Source organism: Argopecten irradians, chromosome 3 (assembly GCF_041381155.1).
Source record: "Argopecten irradians isolate NY chromosome 3, Ai_NY, whole genome shotgun sequence".
Lineage (NCBI taxonomy): Eukaryota > Metazoa > Mollusca > Bivalvia > Pectinida > Pectinidae > Argopecten > Argopecten irradians.
This window is the reverse complement of record NC_091136.1, coordinates 36,898,989-36,919,911: the sequence shown is the minus strand read 5'-3', so window position 1 is coordinate 36,919,911 and position 20,923 is coordinate 36,898,989. Positions and strand designations below refer to the sequence as shown.

The 20,923-nt window shown below is 35.6% G+C and overlaps 2 protein-coding genes across 2 annotated transcripts; one reads left to right on the top strand and one right to left on the bottom strand.

Moving 5' to 3' along the window:
- Positions 1-1,480: 1,480 nt before the first annotated feature.
- LOC138318444 (disintegrin and metalloproteinase domain-containing protein 10-like) lies at positions 1,481-4,570 on the bottom strand. Its single transcript, XM_069260789.1, has one exon. It carries the CDS (start codon positions 4,496-4,498, stop codon positions 2,045-2,047), a length of 2,454 nt encoding a protein of 817 aa, XP_069116890.1. The 5' UTR covers positions 4,499-4,570; the 3' UTR covers positions 1,481-2,044.
- A 273-nt stretch (positions 4,571-4,843) lies between these two features.
- Positions 4,844-20,527, top strand: LOC138318441 (splicing regulator SDE2-like). The gene is made up of 7 exons (XM_069260786.1): positions 4,844-4,994; positions 8,539-8,656; positions 12,459-12,570; positions 14,795-14,964; positions 16,100-16,241; positions 18,639-18,972; positions 19,672-20,527. The coding sequence occupies exons 1-7, from the start codon at positions 4,878-4,880 to the stop codon at positions 19,867-19,869; spliced, it is 1,191 nt and encodes a 396-aa protein (XP_069116887.1). The 5' UTR covers positions 4,844-4,877; the 3' UTR covers positions 19,870-20,527.
- The last annotated feature ends 396 nt before the right edge of the window (positions 20,528-20,923 follow it).

Genomic DNA, 20,923 nt, shown 5'->3' with positions numbered 1-20,923 from the left:
TAGTACTCAAAATATGAAAAGATTTTTGAAAAAATATTCATTACAATATATTACTATATATAAACCATTATAGCCATTAAATCTGCTTCTAACTACTAGATCTAGCATAAATACAATTTTACTACGGCACATTATTATTATTTGGTTATCGAATTAAATTCTGAAAAATCTAATGTCGGACAGCAAGTTATCGGTTAAATCTGTTTTATAGTACATTCCTAATACCTTTATTTTTCTGTCAGATTTCGTTTCGAGCTCGTTGTGTGCGGTTTATTAACTTCTGAGACACCAAGTACGGATCCAGTGACCCAGCTCTAGGCTTAAAAATAGTGTTAATTATTCAGCTCACAATTTGATAGTTTCAACAAAACGATTGACTCGCTTAGATTTTAAGAAAATATTTCATTCATAAAAAATGGCATTATCGATATGATCCTGCTACATATATTACCACGTAGGAATTATAATTATTTACATCATTAATTATATTACATTTACTTCATGCGACGCCATAAACTATGAAGATACTAACACAAATAATCCTCAATTGTTGAACTTTCAATAGTACCGACAAATTATACCAAGAAAATGAACTTTGCTAGAAAACAAGCATCCCTTTCAGTAAGGTATTTTGAACTTTTATATTCTAAAATAATTGAATTTCCTTTATATTCGATAAATTGAGAAAAACGAAAGGAAAACAATTTTCCAAAATACACTGAAAATGATGCTAAACTTGATATATATAGTTAAACAATAAATATGGGAAATGGAATATATCGTGAGTCACTGAAAATTATCTCCATTAGATGTTAAATAGAATAAGGTATGTTGTGAGCCACTGAAAATTATGTAATTAGATGTTAAATAGAATACATTGTGAGCCAATGAAAATTATATCCATTAGATGTTAATTTATTCAACATGACAACGCGAAGGTCACACATACATCGTAATATGTACTTTTTATCAATGAAATAGGTTCCAACGATTTTTTTCACACGGATTTCAATAATTAGTAACCGTATTTTAAGTTAAAAAAATAAAAATTCTGCTTCATTGTATACGGTATGTCAGTAATCGAGAAAAAATAACCAGATATCAAAGATGTCCTTCTACATGTGCAGGTCGAGAGAAAAAAATAGCATATGTATGGAAGTAAACAGTTAGTCAGGTGATATATGATTGTCCTTTAGATAACAATGACGTGTATGTTAACAACAGAAGTGTAAAAACAATATACAGTTGAACCTCGCTAAAGTCGAAATCGCATCGGTAGAAGCAAGGTTTGCTTTATGAAACGTTTCACTATATATTCAAGTTCACCATCTGTATTTAACATGAAATATCCGTTGTGTAGCAATCGTCGATGTATCTGTGGGTTAAGACCCACGCATATAAAAAATGTGGTGTCTTGTCATTTATAGTTATGACTGTGTTGCGTAGACTTTAAAATCAACAAAGTCGACATTATCATGAAGATATTTTAATTAAATACCGTAAAAATATTTCCAAACTCCCAAACTCTTTGCATTGTAAACATTTTAAACTTTAGAAGAACCGCAACAATCTCGCGTAAAAAGTGAATCATTTTGTACCGATTTTGAAATTTAATGTCAATGCCTAAGCATGTATATTATCGACGTAAGCAATGTTATAATAAAATAAATACAGCGTCGACATATGCAACCATTAGTATGGCTGTAGCAAGTAAGGTGCTGTGTTACATCATTCGAACTAGCGCAAAAATCGCTTGTTTTGCAATGTATTTATGTACATGTATGTGTACGTGCCACAGGGACCACCCGTCCACACACCTATCACTGCCTTCCCCTCATGTCTCTCTCTCCATACCCCTCGAAATTTTGAAATCAAATGATTCGATATTTTTCGCTTAAATGGGGAAGAATTGGTAAATCACTTTTCTTAAGAAATACACATGAAAAATCGGTAAATTTGATACCAATGGAAACAGTTTTATTGGAAATGGGGCAAATTTTAGTCAAACGACTCAAAGAAGACTTATCAACTAATTAGTTTCAACTTATGAAGTAACCATTCGTCGGATAGGGTAGCCCTTCACGAGCAGTAGTCTTACTGCTATATCTTCTGAAGTACACTTTCTACATACATCTGCAATAGTTTCTGATCTGGCCGTTGGAAACAAATTTGCTAGTCTAGATACTGCCTCTGTAAGCTCTCGTTGAACTGTGCCTTCTTTTGCATTCTTTATTTTTTCGTCATATTTTTTCTCAAGTTCTTTGAATTGTCGTTTTTGACGCTCTTTCTCCAGATTTGCTTGTTCTGTGACTCTCATTAATCTGCCCATCCGATAGGCATCAATATGCGTATTGTCAAGTTTCTTCTTGGTGAGAATTGATATGAAAACCAGTATTAAAACTCCAATCACAGCTATCACTATATAGTACCAGTACTTCTTTAACCAAGTCTTCATTTCATCTAAATTGTCATCATTGAACATCTTCCCAAGGCGTTTGATAACATCGTTTTGATAATTTCGAACACATTGGTGTATTTTGTCACATATTCCGGCGTTGTTGTAACATGCTTCGCCAGCATCTTGATAAAGTACCTCGCCGAAAACGCCAAAGAAACCAAAGTTCTGTGCAGGTTGGCATTCCGTATTATTATCGGACTGACAACACAACATACACATGCTGTCTTCTGTTTCTGTGCACTGGCAGATTTTCATATCTTGTGATTCACAAATACTTTTAGAACATTGTCCGTTATTGCACACCTTCTTTCCGCCATCACAAGTTACTCCATTCCTTGAAAATGAACCATTTGGACATTCTCCGCTTTTTCCGTCACACAATGATTCCTGTTTGCACATCGTTGCCTTCGCACATATGTGGTTATCAGCCGCTGGAATATAAGTGCAGTTTCTGTTACAACAGGGAGATGTTGTCCAGGAGCACACCTTAGCTTGCTCTCTTCTAAAATGACAGGGTCTGTCAACTTCAAGAGTAACATCTGAAGGCACACAACATATATCCCCGTAGAATTCACATAATCTAGAACTGCCACAATCGCACTCCTCACCTGCCTCCACAATACCGTTTCCACAAACCGATCCCATTTCCTGGCGAAAACATGTACCCTTGTTCACAATAACGGGATAAATTTGACTCAAACTACAACTTGAAAATATATTGTTGTTTGGTTTAGAACCGTCTGCTGCGTAAGGGAACATTATATAATTGCCCATCTCGTTACCTGGTGCACATGACTTATCGGTAACATCATCATGAGTACTACCAAAGCTATGTCCGAATTCATGTGCGACTGTCAGTGCTGCTCGATAGCTCGGAACTCTGCTACCGTAGTTTAAAAGTGTTACTAGAGCAGTATTCAGGTTAAGACTGCCTCCCGATAAACTTAACTGTGTCTGACATATGCCTCCTGGAGGCCCATATTCGTCTGAATTTCCTACCCATGCTAGACCAACAACTCCGTCTTCAAAGTCTCGGGCAGTGAAAGCAATGCCAAGACAGTAATCATTGAAATTGTACTTTGAAAATTGATTTAGATATTCATAAACGTCAGCTTTGTCAGCCATTTTGTAATCGTCTATCGTTTCATTGGTATATATCGTTATCGCTGTGACCATAAAGCCAACATTGTCGCCCTTGCCGTCTCCGTCGAAGTCGGTGCTTCTAAAAATGTGATCTGCACTTCCAATCAGATATAATATTTCAGCTATAGTTTCAGAGCGCGACGAGTGGCCAATATTAATGAAAAAAGTGTGATCCACTACGATATGAAGCGTACACGAATAAGAATAAATTGCCGCTCGTTTTGCTCTTGAGCGTTTAGTACGAGTCTTGACTACACCCGATTGAGAATGAACTGATGAACTGTTGACTGAAATACAACGTTTTCCTTCTTCAAATCGGTCCAGTGATTTTTGATCGACTAAATCGCTTTTCCTATAAATGATCGAAGTTTTATCAAAGAAAGTTCGATCAATTCCATCTGAGATGTACTTTGACAACGGTTCAAGATATAATTCTTCGTCTTTAGTGTGTAAAATACCATCAAATGAACATTTGTGTATTTTTCCATAAACAAACGAAGACGTTTCTCCCAAAATGTATCCTGAAAACACTGAGGATAATGCAGAATCTGAGAACTGACTTCCAGTCATCACTAACTTTCCTATTTTCACAGTTAAATTTTGTGACAGCATACTTCGATCATTGTGTAAAACGATAGTAAAATCTTTTCCGTAAGCGCTAAATCTGACCATTTTATCAACATGTTCATATGATGACTTGGTCTTATCTGAAACATTAATGGAAACATTTAAATATTTCTTTACATACGTTCTGATGTTCTTGTCCACGTCGTCTGTCATTCTGCCGTTATCTGCTTCATTTTCTTGCGTTTTTGTATGTTCACACATGCAATTCGTCGACAAAGTATTCATTTCTGTCATAAGAATTATTAGAAAACACAGTTTTCCTGAAAACATATTATCAGCTTAATTTCTAGTCTTAGATGACGGAATAAGAATGAAGGCTTGACTGCTCATTCGTCTTTATAATTTCCCGGAACAAGGACTTAAAGCATTGCATGCTGGGAAGTAGCATTATAACGTCGAATGTTCCGGATATTCATAAATACTTACTAATAAATAGTTAATATCATCATAAAATGAATAGAAGGGAAATATTATCATCTAATAAATGTATCGTTTGTCTACATTTCTGCGATAGAATATTCTGTTTTATTTATTACACATATTAGTCGAAACTTTATCTTTGTTCCGGACTTTATTTGACTCCTATATGCCGCTATTTACAATACCAATTGTATTTCCTGTTTTTAAATTCGACGACAGCTGAACGAATATGAGTAGTAACATTTTTATCGTGGACCATTCTTACGGGAATCGCTGTTTTCATGTCCTTAATCATGCTGAAAATATTGTGTTGGATGATCTGCTGCGATCACATGGCTCTAAAATGGTAAACATGCCCTCCCATATTCTGAGATGAAGCAAAGGTGGTCACTGGCCATTTGTCGTGCAGATAATACGCAAGTTAGTGGTTTCCCCGACCTGATGAACACGAGTAGATTGCTACTGTAACTCCCTACTAGGCCGTAAAGCCTCACAGTCACGTATCAAAAGATCCAGGTCCGCCAGCATTAATTAAACGATACAACCAGCTCCCTGTATCAGCAGTACAATGCATCGGACCCCATGGTTGGGGACATTCCCGTATATGCAGGATTAGCTGCAATATTGTAGCTCAAAAGACTTTTAGACAGAATATGGTGTCGTCTTTAGAGCTACAATTGGTGCCTATTACTGCTAATGGAGCAAAATTATAAAACGTTTGTTTGCATTTTATCGTACTTTATTTGATATTGCTTACCAACTAGGCAATAAAACTGAACCATATAAAATATCAAATTCTCATCGAGGCATTATTTTTTTACATAATATATATAAAGGGCTTTCTGAAGGGAATTTATACGGCAAGTCCACAAATTGTGAATCTGACGTCTTGTGAGCAGTACGGTAGATATTAAAAATGCTAGTTATGTTTGTTTTGGACAAAAATGATATGTAAATGCATGTATACGCATAAAATAATTGGAAACCTACAAAAAAGTATAGAAAACTGTGCCCGAGTGATTTTCGGAGGCAGTGCTCCACTACGACACATAGGGACCAATTCGTACCCGGCCGAAAGGTATAGCAGGCCGGGTACGTATATTCGTTCTTATGCAGTATAGTCCTGCATTTGAGTAACAGTCCTGTATTTGAGGGATAATTTTGTTACGCAAATGCAGGTTTCACTGAAATGAAAATGTTATTTTTAACATTGTTATCAAAAAAAGGCGTCATAATTTTTACATGGCATCATCACTTATACAACTTTCCACATTATTACTCAATTGGAAACAACTTTCATTATCTGAATGTTTGTAAAAGCAAGGACGTATATGAGAAGGATAAGTCACATTGGGTTTTGGGGGAGTACAACGTAGGAGCTTTTGTGTTTGTGCACTGACCGTGACGTTGGGCGACGACCGTTTTCCTTTGATATCTGCCGGCGCAGCCTTTGATGTAGCTTGCGGGTGCGAGGGTTACCGTCTTACTTTCTGAAGCGGGGCCGTCATTTCATGAGCTGTCGTACTTTTTAACGAAAATTTAAGACATATTTTCTAATTTTTCCGTCCTTAAAGCAAGTTATAAACGTTGTAAAATTTAATAAACTTTACATTGGTGTTTCGTTTGACTTGATAAGACAAGTATTTGTTGAGAAAAACGGTTTTTATTCCCGGTTCATAGGCGTCTCGTGTGGTGTTTAGTAGTGTAAAGAGACAGTCACGAATCCTTCTCACTTATAAATCCTTGGTAAAAGTCACAAACAAAATATCCTCTATTGCTTACTATGGGGCTAAAAATAGAACACAGGTTAATGTCAATCAACCATGACATTTGCACTAAATTTCCCTGATCGGCGATTATATTTCTTTATATTAATCATGTTACATGCATGTACCACACTTTTCAGCATACAGGAATTGTTCTTTTTTTTTTTTAAATTTTATTCATTTTTTTTCAAAAAATATACACATCACAACATATACAGAAGATACATGAAAGACAAGTACAATAGAAGTTACATTTGTAGAGTTATTTCAAATTGAATATTTTAACGTATGTACATACATATATTTACAAGTAACTTATTAACGTAACAAATACACACACACATTCACATAAAAGGTCTATCAAGAGTTATTTCCCTTCCTACAGATGTAATGAGAAATTGAACTAGGGGAGACAACTCTTAATAAAAAATTACACCAAAGACAGGACAAAAAAATAAAAATTTTAAAAAAAGAGGGGGGGAAGTAAACCTAGGTCACAGATCTTTCAAAATTTTTTTAAATATTACTGTTTATACATTTAACCAATTTTGTAATTCTGCAAGTGCTTGTGGTTTCCGCTTTAAATTACTATTGGATATTATAATCCTGTGAGCTTTTGTTCAAATTTAATATGATTTTTTAGACTGTTTAAATTGAGTTCTTTTTCTAGACATTTGCAGTTGTAAATGTATTGTTTTACTAGAAGCAGTATCAAATTTTCAATATGGAAATTAGTATTTGTACTATCTTGTTTGCCGAAGATAAAATCCTGTTTTTCGAATCTAAGACTTAAATTATTAGTAATTATAGAAATTCTTAATTGTTCAATCAAATTTGATACATTTTCACAGTCCCAAAATATATGAGTGATTGTTTCTGGATGTGTTTTACAAAATGTACATAGATTGTTGTTTGATTTACCAATTCTTAAAAGAAATGTTTTTGTAGTTAGTATTCTGTGATTTATTCGGAATTGTAACCATTGAAGCTTTGAGCTAGTAGTATCATTAAAAGGTTGTTTATAAATATTTCCCCATTCATCCCGATCAATTTCAAAATATTGATTCCATTTATTTTGAGCAGTAGGTATAACTTCATTTTTAATTAAAACATTATATATATTTTGAACACCTTTTTTACAACTTAAAATCAATTTGAGGTTTATTGGTATGTTAGGAAGAGTTATATTTTTTCAGAGTCCAAACTTTGTTGATTGTTTCTGATGACATGATTTATGGCATTTTTCATACCCTGATATTCTAGAAAATTAGTCTGAATATTATACGTTTCACGAAATTCTTCTAGACTATATATGGATTTGTCTGTTTTCAAAATGTTATAGATAAATATAACACCCTTTTCATACCATAACTTCTTAAAAATAATTTTATGATTTATTCTGATTTCATTATTAAACCAAATAGGGTTTTCTAAAATATTTGTTTTGTAAATATTACTTGAACTTAAGGTCGTACACCAAGCCTCTAGAACATCTCTCCAAAATAAATTTTTACAATTTTTAGATTGTTTTTTATGTATGGTTCAATTCCAGTATTCGCTAATTTTTGTTTGTCAAATGGAGATCTTAGAATAATATTCCATTTTCCTTCTTTACAATAAATTCTTTTTATCCATGATACTTTTAGAGCAGTTATAAAAGATTTTAGATGAATCATTTTAAGCCCCCCTTCCTCATATTTTTTAATAATTACATCTCTTTTAATTTGATCCAGTTTACCATTCCATAAAAAAATCAAAGCACAGACAATTAATTTGTTTAATATACAAGTTATCAGGATTTGGAAGCGATATAAATAAGTGGTTGAACTGGGATATTAGTAAGGTTTTTATTACTGCTATTTTGCCAATTGGTGTAAGAATTCTTTTGTTCCAAATTGAAATTAGTGATTTTAGTTTTTTGTCGAAATTCAGTTGGATTATTCTGCTTAGATCTACATCATATTCAATACCCAATAGATTAAAACATGTGGTTCCTCATTTTTAGTTAAGATTAGAATTAAATGTATTATTAATACAATTGTTCTTGTAAAAGAATGTATTCAATGTATTTAATATATTCACTGTACATCTTTATCTGATGTTTTTTTTTATTCTTATTTACAGCACTATTCAGAAGAAGATGTATATGTAACAAGCAATGGCAAAGTGGTCCATCCTAGTGATATTCTGCAGGCTGGTGGTGTGTACCATGTCACCATGAAGCTTCCAGGGGGAAAAGGAGGTATTGGTCTCAAAACTTTATCATACAATTTCACTGAAATTTCACTGAAGGCACTAAGCCTTCATTTGTCATTCTTTTGAGCTTTAATAATGTATATCTTAAATATATTATTATTTTTGTAAAGGTCAGGATGAACTAGCTAGTAGTGCAGAGGATACAATTTCAACAAATTTGCTTGTGATAATTGATGTAAAGGGGTAAATATAGGAAGTTGGAAATATTACAGGTCATGAAATAGTCGGGTTCGTTTTCTCTATTATATGGTCACACTCTCTATATTCCAATATTCAATTAACAAAAATAATTGGTAGCCAGGAATGTACAGATAAATAGAACATAGCTGTATGAAATCAGTATATTGTTAGCTCACCTGGCCCGAAGGGCCGGTTAGCTTATGTCATGGCGCGGCGTCCGTCCGTCCGTCCGCCCGTCAACATTTCCTTTAAATCGCTACTAGTCATAGAGTTCTGCATGGATTGTAACCAAATTTGGCCACAAACATCCTTGGGGGAGGGGAAACAGAACTTGTATAAATTTTGGCTCTGATCCCCCGGGGGCAGGAGGGGCGGGGCCCAATAGGGGTAATAGAGGTAAATACCGTATTTTCCGGAGTATAAGCCGCTACTTTTTTCCCTGAAAATCGGGAGTGCGGCATATACACCAGTGCGACTTATCTGTGGACGAAAACCAAAATCTGACGATGTTTTGGCATTATTACGTCGTGATTCACATGTGAAAATCGTAAGTTTTACTCGCCAGTTTTTTAAAGTTATACATCGAACAAATCACTGTAAAAGTGTTTAAAAGATAAAATATGCAATGAAAATATATTAACGATGAAAATGATTACATATCAGATGGATATTCATTCGTAAAATTGTTTAATTCAAGGAAAATCCGCCGACTGAAACGTGTTTGTTTACTAGCGCAACACAATAGCGGTTTAGTAAAGTTATACATCGAAAATATCACTGTAAAAGTGTTTAAACGATATAATATGTGATGAAAATATAATAAAGATAAAAATAATAACGTACCAGATACATGTTCAATCGTAAAATTGTTTAATTCATGGAAAAGGGGCGGCCGACTGAAGCGTGGTTGTTTACAGGTCACAACACATTGGAGGATGATTTCGCTTCGATTAGCTGCAGGATCGTTACCCAAGAAAATAATAACTTAAAACGTCAAAAAACCCTCAAATATCAAACAATAGTTAAATTATTATTTATTTGAAATATTATTTCGAGTGGATAGCTAAACATTGGCCGCAGAAAAGGGGAAAAAAACAATATAGTTCTGTATGACTGCTATAATATAAACTTGCACACGTGTACACACGGTCAACTTGTGTATTCTCAGAATCATGTCGCTGTGCAAATCAGATAAATCGGCTCCTCAGTTATATAGTGTGAATTACATGTAATATAGAAATTATTGCGATGTTAATAAAAGCACCATTAACTTGTCTCGTTTAAAAATCATTAATCGATCTCTGCAGTGGCAATACACCATCGAATATCTTATCCGCGTAGTTTACATAAATTATGGCTTCGGTGAACTTGGCCATCATGGGATGGCAAGTCAATTTTAGGTTAATGATAGTCTTGATAATAAAGTAATCCTATACACATCAATATAATTAATACGCGAAGTATATCAAAATAGATATAAAAGAAAATCGTATGCATATTGAGGAAAGTATTTTAACCGGCATGTTGAAATATGAGAGAGAGTAAGCGTGAATTCGTACGGCCGCCATGTTTGTTTACACACAAGAAGTCTTACGTAATGGCAGAGTAAACAACGAACAGAAACATGACCAAATCAATTTTGCTAAAGATATTTACATCATTGTGAGTTTTATTTGTTATACATTTACAGAACAAGTTTACAGACAGTTTTCGTGATTCTAATCGATCGATAAGCATTACCGTGCTTCATTAGAGATCGATCGTTTACACAGAGGGTTGCGTGGGTGCATGGGCCTAACTTTTGGTTGCGGCTTATGTAACGGTGCGTCTTATGTGTGTACAAAACCTGAAAAAATCGTAAAAAAGGCCTCTGCGGCTTGTACACAGGTGCGACTTATTGTCCGGAAAATACGGTACTTTAAATTGCTACAAGTCATAGAGTTCTGAATGGAATGTAACTAAACTTGGCCACAAACATCCTTGGGGGAAGGGGAACAGAACTTGTATAAATTTTGGCTCTGACCCCCTGGGGGCAGGAGGGGCGGGGCCCAATAGGGGAAATAGAGGTAAATCCTTTAAATCGCTACAAGTCATAGAGTTCTGAATGGAATGTAACTAAATTTGGCCACAAACATCCTTGGGGGAAGGGGAACAGAACTTGTATAAATTTTGGCTCTGACCCCCCGGGGGCAGGAGGGGCGGGGCCCAATAGGGGTAATAGAGGTAAATCCTTTAAATCGCTACTTGTCATAGAGTTCTGAATGGAATGTAACCAAATTTGGCCACAAACATCCTTTGGGGAAGGGGAACAGAACTTGTATAAATTTTGGCTCTGGTCCCCCGGGGGCAGGAGGGGCGGGGCCCAATAGGGGTAATAGAGGTAAATCCTTTAAATCGCTACTAGTCATAGAGTTCTACATGAATTGTAACCAAATTCGGCCACAAACATCCTTGGGGGAAGGGGAACAGAACTTGTATAAATTTTGACTCTGTTCCCCCTGGGGGTAGGAGGGGCGGGGCCCAATAGGGGAAATAGAGGTAAATCCTTTATACGCTACTAGTCATAGAGTTCTGAATGGAATGTAACCAAATTTGGCCACAAACATCCTTTGGGGAAGGGGAACAGAACTTGTATAAATTTTGGCTCTGATCCCCCAGGGGCAGGAGGGGCGGGGCCCAATAGAAGAAATAGAGGTAAATCCTTTAAATCACTACTTGTCATAGAGTTCTGAATGGAATGTAACCAAATTTGGCCACAAACATCCTTTGGGGAAGGGGAACAGAACTTGTATAAATTTTGACTCTGGCCCCCCGAGGGCAGGACGGGTGGGGCCCAATAGGGGAAATAGAGGTAAATCCTATAAATCACTTCTTGTCCTAGAGTTTTGTTTGGATTGTGACCAAATTTGGCCATAAACATCCTTGGAAGAAGGGGAACAGAACTTGTATAAATTTTGGCTATGACCCCCTGGGGGCGGGAGGGATGGGGCCCAATAGGGGATTTAGAGGTTAATATTAAAATTCCTTCAGAAAAGAAACAATGAACCTGTATTCAGAACATTACTTGGCATTACAAACCAGGTGAGCGATACAGGCCCTCTGGGCCTCTTGTTTTTAGCTCACCTGGCCCGAAGAGCTGGTGAGCTTATGTCATGGTGCGGCGTCCGTCGTCTGTCTGACGTCTGCCCGTCAACATTTTCTTTAAATCGCTACTAGTCATAGAGTTCTGCATGGATTGTAACCAAATTTGGCCAGAAACATCCTTGGGGGAAGGAGAACAGAAAATTGTATAAATTTTGGCTCTGACCCCCCCGGGGGCAGGAGGGGCGGGGTCCAATAGGGGAAATAGAGGTAAATTCTGTAAATCGCTAATAGTGATATAGTTTTGCTTGGATTTTAACCAAATTTGGTCCAGAAACATTCTTGGGGTTAACAGAATTTGTATAATTTTGGCTTTGACCCCCTGGAGCAGAAAGAGTGGGGCCCAATAGGGGAATTCAGAAAAGAAACAATGAACTTGTATTCAGAACATTCCTAGGCATTACAAACTAGGTGAGCGACAAAGGCCCTCTGGGCCTCTTGTTTTATGACTTTTGCTAAATCTATAGGGTTTGGATCCATGCTTCGAGCCATTGGAGCTCAAATTGAAAAAACAACCAACCATGAGGCGTGTCGGGACCTAAGTGGACGACGAATGAGAGATGTGAATAATGAGAAACAGTAAGAAACTTTCATTGACAGAACTTGAACTTTAATAGTGAACATATTAACAAATACAGAGGTTGATTAAATTGAAGTGACAAAGAGCCATCCACCAGAGAATCATGTGTTTACATTTTGTGTTAGGGTTTGCCTCATGCCATACTCAAAATTCCAGGGGTTACTTTCCCACCCCTGGAATATCTCATAGTAAAACTGAAGTCAGTTCAGGAGAAAAAAAATCTGATCAATCACAGACCTACAGAGACTTCCTTTGAAGATTACAAAGAGCGACACTCAACTTCAAAGCAATACTGTCAACCACAGTTTACTGTATATATAATTATTTTGATTCTTTTGATGTACCTCAAAGGACCAAACCACCTGCTCATTTGTTGTCAAAACACAGAGTCTTCAGTTTTACTATGAGATAGCCCAGAGGTTGATATAACGGAATTGAAGATAACCCCGGAATATCGAGGATGGTCTCATGCTAGAAGTGTTTAGGTATATCAGTGCGTGCCAAACTTCTCCAACCTTTACAGGACATTCGGTCTGATGAAATAGAATTGTTTACCAGACCAAACAAGATTTTAACAGACCAAATTTATTCTTGTAGATAAAAGTCCAAATTATAAAAGATCTCATAATAATCAATCATATTTTATTCAACAATATTAGATAATGCAATAAAATTTCAGAATTCAATGATACAATAAAATTTCAAAGTTTAGAGTTTCACGCTAACTTTCCAGATTGATTAAAGATGCTCCACCGCCGACAAATGGGATTTTTTCACTATCAAAAACAAGAGCAGGCGATTTTGTATTTTTCTTCAGTTACAAAAGTTACTTACTTTACACCATTACCACCATGGAAAAGTTTGAGCTTCTAATTTTTTCTTCAAGTTAAAAATATGAAAAATAATTAATTGCATCCCGAAAAAATTCCTTGGCACTATATCCTATATGGAATGAAGTACTGATTGCGCATGTACCTAAGGCAAAATAAATTATTTTGTATTATTTTTTGTGTTAATTAGACATATATATACACGATTAAACACCAATTATTGTTCATATAAAGAATATCATTTAGGTGCTGTCAGCGGTGGAGCATCTTTAAGCAAAAGCAAGAGTTTATAAGTCATCTACGTCAAAAGTTGCAAAAGTTGGGGGGGGGGGGGGGGTTTAAGCAAAAAAGAAGAATTTCATTAAGCAAATTGTGCATTTGCAGCATTTCTTAATGAAAAACCTTTATATCACTTAGAAGCAGTAAATAATATATTTAATGCTTCAATTGAAAAGCACATAAATACAATATTTGAGTTATATTTTGCTCCCAATTATTCTTTAACTCGTTCATATTGTTACTTCACATCCCTTCAACATTAAAACATATCTGGTACTATAACTGATTAACTTTGACAGTTTTAGACTTGCTATGAAAGCAACGCAACTGAAAAAAGAGGATATATAGCGAAAGCATATAAGGAAATGTAGTCGATAACTGACAATTGAGATTAAGTCATGAAAGAACTATGATAAGAGAGGGAAGAAAAATATTCGTATTTTAGCATATGACAGCCATCTATTCCCTTGAATATAAAAACAATTCTGGACATTTGGTCCCGTGATACTAAAGATCTTATGGGACCGATGACAGTTTTCTTGGAAAAGTTCGTCAGGATGTAGTTTGGCATGCACTGGTATATGAAATTAGGCTATTGTCTAGCATATCAATTAAACCTTGACTTTATATTGTCAACACTTTTGAGGTTATTGTAAATGATATACAGTATTTAAAAAAAATTATACATGTACAGTACATATACTCATTTTTAGCTTGCTTCTCGAAGAGAGGGGGTTATGGAATAACTCTGGCGTCAGGTGCTAATTCATACTTAACTTTATACAATTGACATTGATTTCTGCCTTGATATTAGGGCTTAGGATTACATATGTTATGGATATGGGCATTCACTTTAGGGGTTAAACACAGGATTTTGAGAATTTCAAGCGGCCCAATGGGTAAACATGTGCTTGCATGATAAGCTCTTAGGTCTTTAATGGCTGCCAGAGGCGAGCTTTGCTATTCTCAAACAGCTCTTGTTTAGAATATGATCAGTACATACAGAGGTGAATATGGCATTTCACAGATAAGGAAGTAATAATTGATAGATTTGTTCACTTATAACCCCATATCATGTACAATGTCACTTAATTATGTGGGATTGTGTTCATAGGTTAAAAGAATGGATTGGAAAGAAAGCTCAAAAGGAGAAAGAAGAAGAAGAAAAAAGACAAGAACGAGTTGCTAGGCGACGAGCATTGCCCAATCACAAGTTTGATGATCCTCAGTATGACCAACAAAAAAACCTTGTTGCTGAAAATCTAGAGGATGCCCTTCAAAAAGGTATTAAATTGCAGTTAATGAAAAGATCTTGAAAAGATTCAAATTGTTGTGTCCCTGCCATAAAAATAGGGTTACATACCTGTATTTATCCTGCAACTGCCCTACATACTGACGGATAACTACTGTCGGATAAACTTGTGCTTTATCCGTCAATACGAAATGCTTTATCCGTCAATACGATCACATGAATTTGTTCACATCTGACAGAACATTTTCTAACTTGACCCCGAACTTTAACCTTATGGTGAATGAAACGTCATGCAATCCCGCTAAAAATTGACGTCACATTCACCGGAATGACGTCATTTTTACGATACGGAAAATCTCGTACGGCGGTGTCGTCTTTTTCTTGGCTCATGATAAAGGTATGTACTGTAAAGTAACTCTTTGATGGGTAATTATTGTTTTTTCAGTATTTTTACATTGTTTCAGGGATATTACACACTGAATAGAAATACTAGTACTGTTTGCGAATGCGCTTATATATTTCCGACGGCAGTAAAAAGGAGTATACTCTCATTCAGTTTACTGAATGAATCTTTTCCTGCGCATCAATGAAGCGTCTCGCTTCGAGCGAAACCAAGTAACTAACTGGCAATTTGCTTTCGTTTTGAATATCATAATGGTTGCAGGATAAACAGAATTCACATTTAGTATCTTACAATACAAGTTTTATTTTGGTGCTCGACACGGAAAGCCGAAATGACTAGGCAAAGCCTCGTCATTTCAGCTTTCCTCACCAAAATTTTCGCACCAAAATAAACCTTGTATTGTAAGATACTAACCATGTACGTATTTTCTATATATAGCCCATGTCATTTCTATGGCATTTTGTCCCAACACATGTGAGGTCCCAATTCAGATTTGAGGTAATCCCAGCAGATATATCTATGGATATAATTCTCTACAGGTAAAGATTGAAATGGATTCTTTCCTAAAATAGTACAAAAGTATCTTCTAGCATGATATGTAGGTGTACTATATTTGTAAAAAAATTTCATTTTCTACACAAGTTTAATACGTAGTGATGAATATCATTCAATGTTTAAAATGATTACATACCATTGAAAACTATTCTTTTGCATTTCTCTGAGCGTAATGTGTAGAAGTTTTTTGTGGTGTTATTGTTTGATAGGTCTACAAAAAGCACAAACCATGTCTGGTCCATCCCACAGTCTGGGAGCAGCTCCTGGCCCATCTAGTATAACTGGTTGTCGTAAGAGGTCTACAGACTCACAACCATACAAACCAGCCAAAGCTAAAAAGACTACAGAATGGTAAGATTGGTGATCATTACTCGTTAGGATAACCTGTGTTTCACAGGAAAGATGATTACATATTGGTATATATGTGAAACATAATATATAACAGTTAAATGTAGCTTTACCTATATGTACTTTTAAAATTTTTCAAAGTGTATTCATAAAAACTGACTTACTCCCCCTAACAATCTTACTTTAAATACACAATCCAGTATCCATGACTGGCCCCAAAACTCATGGGGGATGACCAATGGCTAGTAAGCCGATATGGACATTTTTGGTCTGTATTCTATGGGTGGAAGGAAACCTTTCATTGAATACTGGATTCAGTACCAATAACCTTTTAAAACAAGGCAATTATCTTCTATATACATAAGAGAGTTTTTAGCAATTAAACATGATTAAAATATATCTGTAACTACAAACTTACACATTCAAATCTTATATCTGATAATTATAATATGTTTATACTGTTATATATTGTAAACAACACTGCGTATCTTAACTTATATATCTTGCTATGTACTAGTTGTTACTTAGGGAGAGAACTTATGTAGGCTATGCCTGTTGTTCAATCCTTTTTAGCTCACCTGGCCCGAAGGGCCGGTGAGCTTATGTCATGGCGCAACGTCCGTCCGTCCATCAACATTTCCTTTAAATAGCTACTAGTCATAGAGTTCTGGATGAATTGTAACCAAATTTGGTCACAAACATCCTTGGGGGAAGGGGAACAGAACTTGTATAAATTTTGGCTCTGACACGCCGGAGGCAGGAGGGGCGGGGCCCAATAAGGGAAATAGAGGTAAATCATATAAATCGCTACTTGTCCTAGAGTTCTGCATGGATTGCAACCAAATTTGGCCACAAACATCCTTGGGGAAAGGGGAACAGAACTTGTATAAATTTTGGCTCTGGTCCCCTGGGGGCAGGAGGGGCGGGGCCCAATAGGGGAAATAGAGGTTAATCCTTTAAATCGCTACTAGTCATAGAGTTCTACATGGATTGTAACCAAATTTGGCCACAAACATCCTTGGGGGAAGGAGAACAGAACTTGTATAAATTTTGACTCTGACCCACCGGGGGCAGGAGGGGCGGGGCCCAATATGGAAAATAGAGGTAAATTCTATAAATCACTATATATATAGCTACTTGTCCTAAAGTTCTGCATCGATTGTAACCAAATTTGGCCAGAAACACCCTTAGGGGAAGGGGGACAGAACTTGTATTAATTTTGGCTCTGACACTCCGGGGGCAGGAGGGCGGGGCCCAATAAGGGAAATAGAGGTAAATCCTTTAAATCGCTACTTATCATAGAGTTTTACATGGATTGTAACCAAATTTGGCCACAAGTATCCTTGGGGGAAGGGGAACAGAATTTGTATAAATTTTGGCTCTGGCCCCCCGGGGGCTGGAGGGGTGGGACCCAATAGGGGAAATAGAGATAAATCCTTTAAATAGCTACTAGTCATAGAGTTCTGCATGGAATGTAACCAAATTTGGCCAGAAATATCCTTGGGAGAATAAAAACTGAGTTTGTATAAATTTTGGATCTGGTCCCCGAGGCAGGAGGGGCGGGGCCCAATAGGGGAATTATAGGTAAATTCTATAAATTGCTACTTAATTGTCCTAGAGTTCTCTATGGATTGTAACTAAATTTTGCCACAAACATCCTTGGGGGTAGGAGAACAGAACTTGTATAAATTTTGGCTCTGACCCCCTGGGGGAAGGATGGGCGGAGCCCAATAGGGGAAAGAGAGGTAAATCCTATAAATCGCTACTTGTCCTAGAGTTCTGCACGGATTGTAACCAAATTTGGCCACAAACATCCTTGGGGGAAGGGGAACAGAACTTGTATAAATTTTGGCTCTGACCCCCTGGGGGCAGGAGGATTCACAACAGTACTTGGCATTACAAACCAGGTGAGCAATACAGGCCCTCTGGGCCTCTTGTTAGACCACTGATATTATTTTGTTCAGCCAATTTAAAATGCTTGATACAAGCAAGATTCAGTTTGTAAATAATTGATTTTATATGATGAAAGAGTTCATACAGTAAACACCTGATAACATTTGTGTTACACTTGAATGAAATTTATGCAATCTAATCAAAATTAGATCTACTATATATGTTGCTCTCTGTACCGTCCACTCGTGTCATTATCTCAGAGTTGAAAATACCTTAATAAAATAGTTATCAAAATATTTGACTCCTGCTTTAGTGCTAAAGGAGATTGAATGTTTAGTGAGGGGTCACAGTAAATGTGAAATTCACGTATTCTCAGTGTGTGAAATTCTCTATTCTTGTTTCAGAAGATCTCAAGACATTGAAATTTTGTGTCACAATTGATATGAAGATTCTTTCATCACAATTGCAAAAAATCAACCTATAACTGCATTAATTTCAATTTTCCAGGCTTGGATTTGACATAGAAGACTTAAGTGACAGTGATGAGAATGATGACATCACATGTACAGAGTTGACAAAGGAGTCAATTAAAACTGAAATCGAGGACTGTGAGGACAATTGTGTAACAAAAAACACAGAAACAGACAACATCAAAAATAGCAAAATTAAGCACTTAAATTCAGATAGTGACAAACACAGAACTACAGAAGATTCAAACAAAACTGATAAGACTGAGACTGCCCCCGGTATAGACTGTGAATCTGGTAATAATAGCCTATTAACAGAATTAAAGGAACATCCTCCTAAAAACACTGAAGCACACAAGGATGTACCTGTAAAGGTAGGGATTTATATCAGATTCCTTATACTGTGTTGAAAAACAATGGAATACGGTGGTTTTGAGATCCCAAAACTATACGGGTAAATTACAATTTACCGTAAATTAGTCCCACCATCCAGTGATTATGACGTCATCATTTGACGTGATTTTTGTGATGTCGTAATCATTGGATGGTGTGGAACTAATCAATGGTAAATTGTACTTTACTCACATCGTTTTGGGATCTTAAAACCCCTGTATTGAAACAAGTTTTACTTCTTCTCATACTGGCAATAGAATAATACTATTTTTGATAGAAAAAATTATTAAAATGTGTTAATGCTTTAAATAAAAAACAACTTAATCATTAATGGAAAAACAAACATTCAGAGTACTGGTATCGTGAATATATCTATGAATTATTGATATATATATATCATTAGCAATTTCTGTACATATCGTTGTCTTTTTAAAGATACACGTGTATAATTATGTCGGTCATGGATCCATGTTTCAGTTTCAAGAATATTCCTCAACTTTTAAGAATTCCTTAACTTAAAATTTCCCATAGGAAAGCTTAACAGAAGTTATGGAAAGATGTTAAGGAGCCTTCCTTAAAATCTGTAATGCTTTCGTATGGAGAGTTTTAAGTTAAGAGCCCAGGTATATTTTGCAAGCAGAAATGAAAAATTCAAATGTTTCATAATTCTTGTTTTAAAGGATGAACCTTTGGATCTGGATAATGTTTCATCTGTAGAGGAACTGGAAGCCCTTAGTCTGGACAAGTTAAAAAAGGAATTGATGGCCAGAGGAATGAAATGTGGCGGGACACTACAGCAGCGAGCAGAGAGACTCTACAGTGTGAAAGGATTGGCTCCTGATCAGATCAAACCATCACTGTTAGCTAAACAAACATGAGCTATGAATTTGGATGTGTAAAATTATGATCATTAAAATAATAAAATCTCAAGATATTAGCATAAGATTAGCATATTTGACATGTTGCATTGAATACTCTGTTTGAATTCTCTCTTGGGCCAATGAAATACTCGGTCTTCAAGTTAAATGGTTTCAAATATTTTCAAATTCAATGTGCTGGAATCCAAATGAACATTGATTTGATATGTGCAAAGAGATTTGTTATTCTAATTCTAAACAAAAGTTGGCGCAAATACTTATTATTAGCTTCAAGCCAACAATCACATTTTAATAGTTCTGCACCACATACAAATTTTGTAACCTGCTTCTATATCTGTTCTCCGGGCATATGGTAAGTTTATGAACAATTTAATAACATAAAGGACAATATAAAACTTCATTATTTTGGGGCAGAATATGTGACACTTAACTTATTCACCCCTAATGAACTGTAGAACCGAAGATTTAAAATTTGTTTCATATTAATTTATACATGCGTATTTCTATTTAGAATAATAATTAATATAAGACTATTTTGTCTGGATTCAAATAGGAATAATAAATATTGAATATGTCTTTGTGATGTAAAATGTTTTATAAAGAAATTATCAATAAAAATGTTTTAAAAAAATCAATAAAAATGTTTAAAAAAAACTCTTACTATATTGTTTAATTTACAACCATACATGCATCTCATCAGGAGACCATATCATTCTTTATTTATCAGTTTGATCAGTCATTGTACAAAAATTAAAAATAATGGATGGATCAGTTATGATGGATAAAATTATCAAAACGCCTACATGTAGGCCTATATATATTTATATCATGTTTCTGACTGGTTCTGTAAATCGTTACAGTCTGTAATGCCAACTTTATTGTCTAATTCTATCTCTACATACTGGTTCCTGTAAAATATGAAGATGAGTCACAAATGAAAATATGAACAATCAGATAGGATACTCATAGTGTACAGTAAGCCAAATGAAGGACGTAGATGACGCTTATGAATCCATGGTCTAAACTGTCAGTTTGTATTCAGTTTCAGCTTTCG

Excerpts from the sequence above, each read along its gene's own strand:
- LOC138318441 (XM_069260786.1), top strand. The coding sequence starts at position 4,878 with ATGAGTAGTAACATTTTTATCGTGGACCATTCTTACGGGAATCGCTGT. Across the intron at positions 4,995-8,538 it reads GATCACATGGCTCTAAAATG|CACTATTCAGAAGAAGATGT; the intron begins GTAAACATGCCC and ends TCTTATTTACAG. Across the intron at positions 14,965-16,099 it reads AGAGGATGCCCTTCAAAAAG|GTCTACAAAAAGCACAAACC; the intron begins GTATTAAATTGC and ends ATTGTTTGATAG.
- LOC138318444 (XM_069260789.1), bottom strand. The coding sequence starts at position 4,498 with ATGTTTTCAGGAAAACTGTGTTTTCTAATAATTCTTATGACAGAAATG.